This window comes from Malus sylvestris, chromosome 7 (assembly GCF_916048215.2).
Source record: "Malus sylvestris chromosome 7, drMalSylv7.2, whole genome shotgun sequence".
Taxonomy (NCBI): domain Eukaryota; kingdom Viridiplantae; phylum Streptophyta; class Magnoliopsida; order Rosales; family Rosaceae; genus Malus; species Malus sylvestris.
In genome coordinates, this window is record NC_062266.1 from 1235293 (window position 1) to 1249635 (window position 14343).

The window sequence follows — 14343 nt, forward strand, 5'->3', positions numbered from 1 at the left end:
TTTCCACGCGGAAATTCTAAATTTCTATGTTTATGAATCCAAACAAGAGAATTGGTGCATGTCAATTTATAAATTCTGAATTTTACCAAAATTCTAAGTTTATTTCCCTCATCCAAACATAGTGTAAGAGAAGGAAACAAACCAAACCGACCATACAGATGCATTTGGTACGGTTATTCTATTAGTTTATTATTCAGTATGCGGTTTGAATCCTAACCCGAACCAACCGCACCTTGCCCAGCCCTACAAATGTATCTATCAATTTTGGTTTATGAGTAATGAAAGAGAGGAGCGGAGAAACAGACAATCAGTAGATTCAGTAACTCAAATTTATGTACATATCAACAAAGTTGTGAACAGACTTATGCACTATCAATGTCTCATGGCTATTGCATGCATGGTCACCCCACAGGCTTGAAGGTCCTCCGAGACTATATAAGTTCATGTCCACAGAAAAATTGCTATCGGGGGCGGCACCAACTGGCTCCCCATCCTCAACCAAAATCAAATCGCAGCCCTCGGCGCCAATAGGGAGCACGTCATCACTTTCCTTGAAAGAATGAGCTTCGGTCACTGATTCTGGAAACTCAGCTAAAAGGGCTTCCAGAGAAAAATCGTAACTGTCCTGAGAAGTGAATTTAGAACCGGAATTTCAAAGTCCACCACAGAAACAGCATGTGAAAATTCGAGGATATTCTTCAAAGTATCTTTGTGGGAATTCTCTTTCTGTCACTTCCTTTGGAAGAGTTAAATCAGAATCTCGATCAGCATCTTCCTCCGTGTCATCACATCCATCATCAGTCTGACGTTGAGGCAACTGGTTTTGAACATCGGTGTTATCAGGGTCTGGCGTGTTGCTTATCTCAATGCTGACATCTCCATTTTCGATATCTTCAGTTATCTGACAAAAATCAGTTCTGGACTTGCCACCATTGGCTGGATCAACTGCATTCTCAATGATCTTGTAAACATCAAGTGTTTTTTCTTCTCGACCCTCAGAATGCTGGTCCAGCCCATCGACTCTGAGTGATTGATCAGTGTGCTCATCATTAGGTGATCTTATCACATTCCCCTCACCTTCTGAAGAACTTATCATCAAGTCAGCAAGTGAACCTTTTATGTTCTCTGCCACATAAGTTTCACCAAGGCACATGGAAGAATATGTGCCTACTTCATGTTCCTCTCTTGTCGATTCTTTCCTCTCAACGCTACCATCTTCTTCATTTAAAACATCAGGAGCTTTAACCGAAAGAGTTTGAGCATCATCAATTGTCAAAGCAGGCCTTGGTTTTTCTGATGAACCTATCACTACTTCTGATCCATGATCTTCGTTGTCCTCGTCATCCTCGTCATCATCACCATTAAAAAATTCAGGAGCAGTTACTACCAGACTTGGAAGCGAATGGGTGGAATTTACTGAAGCAGACATTTCATAAGCTGTGATCAGGGGTGCATCTGGTTGAATGTCCTTACCTGATTCAAATGCCTCACAACTGTAGTAATCATTTCCACTATTATAGCAAGAGTTAGACTCAGACTCATTGCATGAGAAAGAAGAAGCGTAGAATCTTGTGCATGTTGGCAATCCAGAATTCTGTGATTTGTTCGCCAGTACTTCAAGTTGCTGCTCTACCCTTTCAAGCCTTGCCTCAATCCTGCTTATCGGTTTTAGCATCTTTTCTTCAAACCTCAAAAACAGATCCTCTATTCTGCCCATTCGAGAATAAGCTGGTCCACAGCGCTTTCAACTCTTGACGGGATACATACCTGGGCGGTAGTAGTACTAGCCTTATTAAAATCTGGAATCTTTACTTCTTGGTGATCAGGTTTGCTGGCTTTTCCTCGTTCCTGAATCTTAGTTGCAACACTGGTAGAATCAGTTTCTTTTGACCCGGTCGCTAGAGAGTTCTGTTTTCCCCATGTATCAGAAATTGGCTTGTCCTGTGTTCGGTTAGCACCCCTTGTTTTAGAGAATTGCAAAAGGGTAGGCACAAGCGTGGCCATTAGAGAACTCCCAGCTGAGTTTTCCACCGCACTAACTTGTTTCTCTGAATCAGATGAGTCCACAGGATCAGCAAACACATAAACCTCACCAACACATACACAATCTTTCCCCTCAAGCGACGGTAGATGAAGTGTGAGGGATACACAAGGACTTGCATCACTAATCAGTGCTGTAGCTTCATAAAAATCCTGATACACAAGGACTTGATCAGCAAGCACCATATAAAGAAATTAACTAGACGGGACAAAAAAAGAAGCGAAAGAAAAACAAAAGTGGGAGGGGGTTCACTGGAATTAATATACATGGAGAACTAAGCAACATACCTGTGCAGATCCCAACTTCAATTGCGACGAATTGATTTTGTTATCAAGCACATTAGTATCTAAGACTTTCACTTCAACACAGTCATCTTCACTGTTGTTCGGACGATTTCCACTTCTTGACTTAGCTTCGGATGGGTCCTTAAGCGACTCATTTGAATTTGCAGGACAAACTTGATCATTATCACCGGTGTGAAGCACTTGTTCATCTCGGGCAGCAATGCCACAGAGAACAGTGCAGAGATATTCATTGCCACTCTGTATATCGGGTGCATAGTATATCTCATATTCTCGGGCAGTACTTCGAACATAAACCTGCTGGATCTCATGTTTTTGTGTGAAATTAACTGCAGTGGAAAACGTTGTTGGTCAAATGCGCTTTAGATACCCAACTATTAACACAAGTTACACAACCCTTAGTAACACTTTGAGCTCCTACAGATGTTACTTCTACTTTTAGCAACCAAGTGTCGCTTTCGTAGTTGAACTCATAGTACACTGCAAAATCCTGTTTTTATCCCCGTTTTCGAGTACAAGATTGCCCGCTACGATGCATGGACACTATCTCCTTGTATCCCGTGTCTTGTCGTATAGTGTCGTATCCCTGGGTCCGTGTGTCCATGCATCGTAGATTGCCCCTCTATTTAGCTTTGTTTTCATCTAAAATTTGGCCATAATCCTAATCCTAATCAACCGGTCCCAGAAATTATTAACTTTTAAGTCATAACGTACAATAATAATATATAAAGGACCATGATTTATATAAAAAAAAAAAACAGGGTGTCAAACTCAAATTCAATAAAATTTGGCGCCGAAATGTAAAGTTTTCAGAGAAGAGAAGTTGTAGAGCATACTGGTGATCTCGCAAGGGCCCGAATCGGGTGACGGAGGGTGCAGAATAAGAGTGGATGTAGGTGTGGAATTCGGAGTGTCGTCGTCGATCAGAGAGGAGGAGGATTCGAAAGAGACGCAATTCGTGAGGGAACCACCTGCAACGGTCCAGGTTGTGGCGGAGGTCCACGAAGAGGTGGTGTCCAGGTTGTCGATCCCGTCGTCGTGTGTTTCCATGGTGTTTTGGTTTGTCTTCTGTCGTGTGATAAGTAAGAGAGAGAGTTGCTTACTGGAGAAGTAGGAGAAACAAGTGTGAGGTAAAGTCGTACTTTTAAGGAATTTTCTGGCTCAAGTCCTAACTGAAACGCATTCTTAATCATTAAGAATTTTAGATGTACAGAGAATACGTACAAGATGATGAAACATAAAATATTAAGTAAATTGTAGTAATAGTCTTTCAATTTTAATTAAATCGGAACAATATTTTTTTCAATTAAAAATTCATTACCATTAATCTCAACTCATCAAAATGTGTAGTTATAGTCATTTTCGTCAAGTCCGTCAAAATTCTGTCAAAATGAGTTATATTGGAAGGACTATTACTACAATTAGGGTAAAGTTGAGGGATCATTGCTCCAATTGAGTTAAAGTTGAGAGACCATTTATCCAGCTGGATTAAAGTTAAGGGATCATTAATACAATTTTTCTTATTTGATTTTTCATATTTCCCCCTTAATTAAGTCTCATGTGCATGACATGTGACTCATTTAGACGGAAGTTCTAAAGGAGTTGACGAAAATTATTATAACTGCACGTTTTAATTAATTGATGGACCATTGGTAATAGATTTAGTATTATTGCTCCAATTTGGTAAAATTGAGAGATCATTGCTACAATTTACTCTAAAAATATTTTAAACAAAACTAAAAAAAATAAAAAGTTACAAGTAAAAAATAAGATGTAAATAAACAAACTGTCACACGCTTGAGTTTGTAGCAAAAAACTAGTTTCCCATAATGTGTTTCCTATCTCCCCACAGGGCCACCCCTTGTATCAGTTTTTCTTTCAATTTTTATTTTGGAATTATTGTGAAGTCATTAGTTAATCATTTATGTTTTAATTTCATCTAATTCGTCCTTTATATTGACTTACTCTTACCATCTAATGTTGTTACCGTAGTAATTTTGTTAGTTGGATGATTAATTATGCATATGGGCCCACAAAGCCAATAATATTGTCCCACACTGGATAGGTTCTTGTGTACGTACAAAATTAGATTTGGGTGGGTGTGAGAGAGAAGGTGGGATCAGGGGATGTAGTGGGTCTCAAAATCAGGGGGAGGATGTCGTGTTTCATGTGTCTTTGGTAAGAGGAATTACGTGGTCCAGCTTCCAAACTATATAATTTCTACTCACATTGGTTTATAAAGAAATAATGATTAATGAGAAATAAGATTAAAATGTTTATGTTACACTTGCCGACGGTCACATTTACTACCATTATTTTGCCGACAATTACCACGTAACACTTCAATCACATCGTTGCCGTCATCACTTCATACGACCACTTTATCATGATCATAATAACCATTTCAAATGATAAAAAATTTAAAAATAGCAATGTATATTGAGGAATTAGTCATTAAAATATTCATGACAATTAATAGGATTCTATTTAAATCCATGATAAAAGTTTCACAAACTCCATTAAAATTCTTGTAGAATTCAATCAAAATCCACATGGATTCTATGGAAATCAAGTAAACTCCCTTAAAATCCATGTATTTATAACTCTATGGAAATATATTAAACTCTGTATAGAATACACCCCTTACTTTATCTCTCGTAATAAGTCAAAACTAGGATAGTGCTATTCACACACTCGTTTTACTTTCACACGCTCTTGTTAACTTTGATCATTGATCTTCTTCAATTCATCTGATCCGATGATCAAAATTTGAGAAGTTTGTGAAATGTAAAAATGGGTGTGTAGATAATATTACCCTAAGGGTATCCATGAACTCATTCATTAACTTTCCGATAGAAAATATTCAGACTAATCACAAGCTAACTGCGGCATGAAATTTTTTCTATAAAAGCAATCTTTGCAGGGTGTCCCTCAGATACAGAGCTCAAAAAATTTTACATTCTCATTAATTAGTTGAACCATGCAAGCACGGTGTGCCTCTCAAAAGGTCTATCAAAATGCAAGCGTACTTGTCTTGTCCTTGCTCAAATTTCATCGTCAAATCTATACCACTTGAACACATCTTCATCAGCAGCTATCCCATCCTCACACATATCACATATCAATGTTGGACACAGAAGAAACTTACTGGAGCCATGAAGCTTCTGCAGTGATTGACTCGCCAAGTTGTTCGCATATATAAGAGTAGCCGGGATGCTCAGAGTCCTCTATAAAGGTACAGTGAGCGACATTTAGCACTTCCAAATCCTCCATCCTACTTAGAAATTAGTTCATTAATTATTTGAACCATGCAAGCATGGTGTGTCCCTCATATTGTCTATCAATATGAAAGCGAACTTATCTTGTCCTTGCGCCAAATTTCTTCGTCAAATCCAACCACCTGAACACATCTTCATCAGAGTCCTGTCTAAAGATAGAGTGAACCGTTGTACCCTTTAGACTTAACACCTTAAGCTTTTGGGTGTAGGCAACAACAGCCCTTGCGCATACTTCATGAAACTCAAAAGGGCACATAACTTTTGTATAGTAGCTACCAACCAGCTCCATGATTTGATCAAAACATGCAATCGGGTTCCAGGTTGGTAGAACAAGCTTTTTGAGGCCAAGGGTTCCTTTGGCTGCATCACGATGCAGCTCTCTCGTGCGTCGTTCTCTCATGACACTCATTCCTACAATATAAGAAGTGCTTCTAAGGTTTAGGTGCGCAAATGAGTGTGAAGAATGTATGATGTACTTGATGTATTATGGTGAAGGCTTGTGATGCATTTTATAGAAAACTTGAGTGATAAAATTGGTGTTCGTAAAGAAGTTGGTTTAGTCACAAACAAAATGTTCACCTGAAATGACATAGAAAGTGTTCATCGGTTTCATGTGAAATGACAAAGGAAATTACACATGCATATATAAGTTACAGAAGTTTCACGTGAAATGACAGACAAAATTTTCACCGGTTTCACATAAAATGACATAGAAAATTACACATGCATATATCAGTTACAAAAGTTTCACGTGAAATGACATACAAAGTGTTCATCAGTTTCACGTGAAATGACAGACAAAGTGTTCACCGGTTTCACGTGAAATGATAGGAAATTATACATGCATATATCAGTTACAGAAGTTTCACGTGAAATGACATAGGATTACACATTCATATATCAGTTACTAAAGCTTCATCAGTTACAGAAGTTTCACGTGAAATAACAGACAAAATTTTCACCAATTTCAAATGAAACGACAGACAAAGTTTTATCTGGTTTCATGTGAAATGGTGCATGAAATTACACACGCATATATCAACTACAAAAGTTTCGGGTGAAAATTATTAATATGGTAATTAATCTACATGAATATGACAACGCATTCATTTTTAAAATAGTGAATATGGCCAGTTTTCCCAAGGTGAAGGAAAAAAAAACAATGGGCGTAAATAGCGAACAAAATTTATAATGCCCTCTAATTTAATTTTTTATTATTCTTTTTTTTTAGAACTCAAAATGCACAGATTGGCAAATTCGGTCCTATCAAAATATAATGGTCTCAAGTTTTAATTTTCAGTTATTATGAATATAAAACGCATAAGTTTGGCTCAGTTACTCTTATTTACTTATGAATTCAAAATTCACACATTTCATGATTTCGAAACATATTGGCTTCATATTTTAATGTTTTCATTGCTCTTTTTCCTTGTGAGCTCAAAGCCTCAAACCATAAATATTCGTCCTTACCAACAAATAATGGCCTTGATTTTTTATTTTTTATACTCTTTTTCTTCATAAACTCAAAATTCAAATATTTGGTCTTAACGAAACAATTATGGCCTCGAATTACTTTTTTTATATAATTTTTTTCCTTATAAACTCAAAACGCACATATTCGGTCATATCAAAACATATTTTCTTAGATTTCAATTACTCTTGTTTCTTAAGAAATCATGTATAGATTTGTCCTTATCAAAAGTTCATAACGTAGTTGCTTTTAATTTTTCAGTTATTTTTTTTTCTTATGAATTCAAAAGCCATAGATTTACTGTTATCGAAACATTGCCTCCCTCTCTTGGCATCTTTCTTTGGTCGAATCTATACTCTTCGTGGCGAAGTCGTACCCTCTAACAAAATGTATAAATTTGGATGAAGAAAACGAGAACTTCATCACCACTCCTAGAAAAACTAAAGGTTAGTGGTGAAGATGGTTCAAACTTCAAACTTTATATTTCTTTGGCTCAAAGTAAAATTTCAGTTTCAGAACGTGGCTCTTGAAACGAATCAAAACGCCACGGTCAAAAATTGTGATGTCCAAAATTGATTAGTTAAAAAAGAACTCACTTTGAAGAGAGTCTCAAATTGATAGAGCCCAAGTGGGGAAAAACTAAAAAGGCAACAAAATTTTCTTGAATGCTATTTAATTTGCGAAGAGACTCGATTTCCATGATAGAGTGTACTTCAATGTAGCCCTAGTTTTTAGCGTTAACTTGACAATACGAAATTTCAAAATAAAAGTGTCCATGAGACATTTATAACATCTCATATCGACCAACGAAGAGGAGGTGATGTGCCTTATATGTACATGCTCATCTCCTTATAGTACAAGGTATTTTGGGAACTCACTGGCTTTGGATTCCATCGGAACTCCGAAGTTAAGCGAGTACGGGCGAGAAAAGAATAACGGGTCAACATCTTATTAAGATTTGATGTTCCTAGGATGGGTGACCCACTGAGAAGTTCTCGTGTGAGTTCCCAGAAACAAAACCGTGAGCCCGTGGCCGGGGCCTAAAGCAGACAATATCGTGCTACGGCGGAGCCGAGACTGGGATGTGACAAAATGGTATCAGAGCCACTCTGCCGTGTGGTGCGAGTGTCAAGCCCCTAATGAGGGTGGATTGTAACATCCCACATCGACCAATGGAGATCGTTCTTTTTTGAACGTTTAAACATGAATTATAAGATATTTTGCACTTGAAAATGCATTTTGTAGAATATGAAGACAATAATTTGGTGTTATGACTAGAAAAGACTCTCTCTCCTCAATTTGTTTAGATCAAAATTTATTTAGATTTAGGTTTTATATAGTTGTTTTTTGAACGTTTAAACATGAATTATAAGATATTTTGCATTTGAAAATACATTTTGTAGAATATGAAGACAATAATTTGTTGTTATGACTAGAAAAGACTCTCTCCTCAGTCCTCCACCAATACTGAAAAATATATTTATGTAATTAACAAAACAAAACAAAAATGACTCTCCTATCTTAAGAGACGATTGGCAGTACGACCCCAACTCTCCTTGATGGGGAATGGTATCATCATACCGTTCGCTCCCTATTCTAATTTTTTTTTCTTTTATCTTTTTTCCTTTGAGGTTTTTTTAGGGACCACCACGGCTTCTCTCTTCTCGAGAATCCATATATCCCTTATCGGTATAGGGATAATTATCTCTCAAGCACATGTTTAGGTTCGTCCCAGACCATCTCCAACCGAAGGGTCCAGATGGTTAGAGGGTCGAAAATAGTCTAAAAATCGTCTTCAACCGAGGGCTAGGTCAGAGGACTTGTAGGCCCCACGGAATCTAAATGGGCCAGAGGGCCAACCGGTTGACCATCTTCAGCCAGCTCGCTAGCTAGCCCATTTTGATTTTTTTTTTCCTTCCACTTGCCCAGCCCAGTTTCTTTTTTGTTCTTTCAGCCCACTTTAGGGCTTTCAGTTTTTGGTCCCAGCCCAGTGTGAACAACCCACTTTTTTCTTCTGTTTTTTTGGACTTTTTTTTTAATTTCTAATTTTTTTCTACACCATTTCTCACATATTTTTTTTTTTATCATTTCATACTATACATTTCATATTATAGCCCTTTGCTCTTTGGTTGGAGATGATTTTTTTTTACTGGGCTAAAACGAGCCATCTGGCCCTTTGGCTCTCGTTTGGAGATGGAGGCAAATATGACCATGTACTGTTAGTAGTATCTTGGAGAGCCAGATGTCTAAAACGAGTCATCTGACCAGCCTTCGGTTGGAGATGGCCTCAATGGGAAAACAAAACAGAGCACCTAACAACGTATCTTCACAGACCAAGAACTACAAGATCACCCCTTTCTTACGTTACTTTATTTGACTTCGTTCTTTTCTTGTTTTTTTTGTTTTTGGGGTGTTTTCTACAAAAGTATATATTATATTTATGTATAGTATGTTAATTCTAATTATGTCACATTTCATTCACATATATACATATATTTTTTTTTTTTCACATTGAATCTCTTAAAAAAAATGCGTGTAATAGTTAATTCGTAAAGACTTTTATCAATATTCAGTAATTAATATAAACATAATTATAAGGAATATAACTAGATAAGATATCGAAACTCAATACCGCACACAGATTTATTCCCATTGTGTTTTCATAAGTTGTGCTAGATCTTTCCTCTTCATTTACAAAAGGGGTCCAAGACTGGTTTGTTTTATACATGATACGAACAAGCATTTCTTAATCAATAACTGCTTCAGATTTTGAATTACGTTGAAGATTGAAAAAACGATGCATAGTTCGGAGACATCTAATGAACAAGATGAAGCAGAACCTGGTGATAGATCTGAAGAGCTTAAATCATATGCAGTTCTCAAAAATCGTATCCATAATTTACCAATGGTATATATTAATTTTCATGGCTCCTCTATTCGCTTTTTATTTTTGTTACGTTAGTTTTTCAAGTTTTATCTATAAAACTAACCCACTTGTTGACACTCTTGTTGGAGTTGGACAGGCGTTGTCGGATCCAAATCAATGAAAACATCTGTGGCATTACCAAATAATTGGAACCCAGGATGTGGACGCTAAGACATCTCAATATATCATCAGTTCCATTACGGAGACCAAAACAAGAACTTACACTTGCTTTCAAAGCTGGATCCTGTGGATGAACCTGAAATCTCAAGAGATGGAGACAGAGAACGCCCTACTGGCAAAGTATTGCAGGCATTTCCAGAAGAAACCAAGTTTTTGTTGAATATAGGTCCCGCATCGGGAAATTGAGAAAATACTAGAATATAGTATATTAGTGTATGGTTCCACTCCTAATAACACCGAGAAATTTTGTGATGAAATTCAACACCTAGCAATAGGTGATTAAGTTGAGACAATATCAGTGTGGTTAGGGGTGGATCAGTGACCTGTCTCTCTGAACATCCGACAGTTTTATGCCCACTGCAATTCTATTTCTGACTGTTATCCCATTGTGACTGCAACCCTCAAAACTCAAAACAAAACATGTCATTAAATCTCAAGGGTTTTTTTGCATATTCAGAGAAGGTACAAATCGATGACTATATAATGTCATGCATAGTTATACAGAGAAGCTAAGCCTAACTGTCTTCAATTGCAAAAATGACCCTTTTTCCGTCTTTTAGTAAATCCATGAGGAGGGGAAAGTGCTATAATCTTGTGCCTTCGCGAGCTGTAGATATCCAACATCACTGCGATATCAGCGACGCGGAATATATCTCCCCAGCCCTCCGCATCTGTACAGGTGAAAGTTGTTTTCTGCACCACACACTTCATATAGAGAGAATATCGCTCCACCACTAGTGAAAGTAGATGATGCAGACCACCTCCAGCTTTGAACAACACTTTTAACAAGTTTCTTACAGACGAAGGGACAAGAACACGCAAATGTGTCGTACAGCCCACTGTGCAGAGGAGCAAACGGTTGACAATGACGTCAACATGCAACTGCAACTGCGGCATCTTTTTCAGTTTGTAAGTTGTCAGAGTCAACGGGCAAAGGACTCTTCTGGAACTTGTTTCTTAGCTGACCACATGCTGCATCTGCATCCAAGCCCCTTGTTTGACGAGTGCTGACCGTTACTTTGTTGTTCTCCAGAGCAGCTGCAAATGCTTGTACCTACCAAATAAAATTTTGTCAGAAACCACAACAAATCAGGTGAATAAAACAAGAATTAAACTAACAGAAAAGCGAAAATTGGATCAAGTATAGAGGTGTTTATGCTTGAAAACAAAGTTACATACCGCTTTCTTGGATGGACGTTTATACTCAGAGCCTTCTATTGGATTAAATGGTATCAAGTTCACATGAGAACCTCGTCCCCACTCATGGAGTAGCTCTGCAAGTTCTACTGCATGGTCTACCGCATCATTAACTCCAGCTGCTCAAAACAAAAATCATTGTCAGGTTGTTAAAGTAAGCATACAGGGATCAAAAGAGACGAACATAATTTCTCTAAATCTTATTTCACTACCAAAGAGTGCATACTCAAAGGAAACCCGTCTACCGGTTTCAGTGAAATAGTCCCTGCAATCCCTCATCAGTGCACTCAGAGGGTATGCTTTTGCACTTGGCACAATTGTTTCCCTCAGCTTCTGGTTAGGAGCATGCAGGCTGATGCACAATAATATGAGAAACGCTTAGCAAGGATTTAACTTCAGAACGCTTCCCCTTTTTTTTTTTTTCTTTTTTTTTTCTGAACAAGCAGTTCAACAAAATGCTCTAATAAATACAAATAACTCATTCCCATTTAAAAATAACATACCTGACAGCCAATGTCGACTGAAGTTTGTGAGATGCCAGCCTTTTAATTGTATTTGGAACCCCCACGGTAGAAATTGTGATCATTCTTTGCCCAATTTGAATATCCTGTAGAAAATAAAGTCCAACATAAATAAGTTTCACTCAGATCATAATGTTAACAATTTTATAAAATAGCATTCCGCTTTAATACTAGTAGGTTTCATGTCACAAGGTCAAACTTCTTGATTCTATATATTAAACATGGAACCAAAGCAGCTATTAAAAAGCACAAGATAAAGTTGCAAAGGCACCTTGTTTAGACACTGATGCGCTTCAAGTACCACCTTCAGGTTCATCATCGGTTCACCCATTCCCATGAACACGACATTAGTCACCCTATGGCTGAAGATTTCCTCTATAGCCAAAACCTGGAAATATGATGGTATCCAGAATCACAATATATACTGAGCTTGCTCATGTATAGCATACAACAATGGTAAACCTTACATGAAATTTTCAATCATGCCCGTGCACAAATTAGATCAACAAGCGAGCATGCAAACAGCCCTTACTTGTAACGGAATTTGAAGATAAGAGCATGGAAAAGACAGTTGATACCTGCTCAACAATTTCATGCCTCTTGAGGTTTCTTGAAAATCCTCCTTTTCCCGTGGCACAAAAAGAGCAACGAAGAGGGCATCCCACCTGTTTCACCCAAATTAATAAGAAATACAATACAAACTGCACTGCGGTGAACCATGCACAAAACCAACACTAAAACATAACTGCAGGGAAATTTTATTTCAATGGCTGAATCTCATCTCAGAAAATCACCTGTGATGAGACACACGCTGTAAGGCGCATCACACCTTTCTCGTCTTTAACTGGTATGCCAACAGTTTCAATCAATCTGTTATCCTCCAACCTTATCAATACCTGCAAGAATCAATGGCACAACTCTTAACCGCTAATACGCTAATCCAAAAATTACTTACTGGCAATCAAACAGCCCCATTTTTACAAACAATCATGATCCATGTAAACCATTCAACTTCACATTGAGTTATAACAAGGATATCCCACAAAAATTATCCAGTGGCAGTAACCATTTTCCAAGACATTACCTTGACGGTGCCATCAGCAGCAGTGACGCTCTGGTAAATGGGTGACCTACCAACTTTCCATCCAGCTTCCTCAAGCTCATTTCTGAATGCCAGAGGCACTGCAACACAAAACCCCCACAGTAATTTAGCATTGCCCCCCAAAACCCAAAAAACCCAACTTTTTCTAGAGAGAGAGATGGAGAGAGAAAGTTACCCTGACTGAAATCCTGAATATCTTTAATCTTTCTTTTGTAAATAAGATGATGGAGCTGCTTCCCTCTGTAGCCTTGCTGTAAATACATTTTCAGAAACAGAAATTTAAGTAAATAAATTCAGTAACTTTCATTTCTGCACAAACAAATTGAGAGCATTTTGTGCTTGTTTACCTGACTGAAGTCGATAGCTAGCTGCTGGAGCTCTGGTTCCGACAAGCCGAGGAGGACTTGGGGGTCGGTGCTTTTGGGGGCGGTGGTGGTGGTGGACAGGTTCATGCTCGCCGCTGCCATGGCGCGAGTGCGGGCAGCACGTGAGAGAGGAACGGCGCAGACGCGCTGAATTAGCGACGTTGACGAGGCTGTCATCATTGTGCTGTGCTGGGTTTTTGCTTTGGCGCGAGATGAAGAAGATGAAGCAGAGGAAGAAAGAGCGAGAGTGGGGCTAAAACCTCAGCTTTGTGGTTTACTGATATTGGACTTGATATGGGCTTTAGGCCCAAGTTGGATCAAGCCCATAATTTGGTCTCGAGCCTGAATCAGTCCATGAACACGGTAAAGAGTGGCAACGGGTCGTGTTCAAGTTTATTTATTTATGTTTCGTGTCAGTTGATCAATACGTAAAACGATGTAAAAATTAATAACATAATAAGCGATATAATATTTCATAATAAGCGATATAATATTTCTTGAACAACATTAGTCGTGTTTTAATTATGTTATTATATACATTATACACCTCGAGTCTTGTACATAAGAAGTACTCTGATAATGATTATTGAGATCTTATAGAAATGGACAGTCACAAGTGATTAGTCCAGCCTTGACATTGTTTCTAACTTAACAACCTCGATGATATTTTTCCAAATCCACTGCTACTTATAATTCATATAATTATCTCGAACATAAGAAAGAAGTAGAGAAAAATGGGAGCTTGCAGCACCTGGTTCGTATAAACTTGGCTTGGAACTTGGAGGTTTAATCGCGTAGCCTCACTCTTTTTTATTTTATTTTACACAATCAATATTGGAGAGGGAATTGAACTCGAGACTTTCGGTGCATTAGTAGAAACTCTTAGCCAACAGAGCTACAACTCCACAATTGTGAAGCTTCCATTAGTTTCTCAAAGTAAGAGGGACAAATGGAGAGCAA

At 37.9% G+C, this 14343-nt stretch overlaps 1 protein-coding gene, 1 long non-coding RNA gene and 1 pseudogene across 2 annotated transcripts; 1 reads left to right on the top strand and 2 right to left on the bottom strand.

Annotated features, from left to right (window-relative positions):
* Positions 1 to 80: 80 nt before the first annotated feature.
* Positions 81 to 3461, bottom strand: LOC126628318 (uncharacterized; annotated as a pseudogene).
* A 6310-nt stretch (positions 3462 to 9771) lies between these two features.
* Positions 9772 to 10570, top strand: LOC126628354 (uncharacterized). The gene is made up of 2 exons (XR_007625389.1): positions 9772 to 10000; positions 10116 to 10570. It is a non-coding gene; the product is annotated as an uncharacterized LOC126628354 (long non-coding RNA).
* A 36-nt stretch (positions 10571 to 10606) lies between these two features.
* On the bottom strand, positions 10607 to 13624 carry LOC126628326 (uncharacterized). The gene is made up of 10 exons (XM_050297957.1): positions 13366 to 13624; positions 13194 to 13269; positions 13001 to 13098; positions 12711 to 12812; positions 12495 to 12581; positions 12188 to 12304; positions 11899 to 12002; positions 11608 to 11747; positions 11378 to 11514; positions 10607 to 11252 (listed from the first exon to the last, which is right to left on the bottom strand). The coding sequence occupies exons 1-10, from the start codon at positions 13561 to 13563 to the stop codon at positions 11070 to 11072; spliced, it is 1242 nt and encodes a 413-aa protein (XP_050153914.1). The 5' UTR covers positions 13564 to 13624; the 3' UTR covers positions 10607 to 11069.
* Between the last annotated feature and the right edge of the window lie 719 nt (positions 13625 to 14343).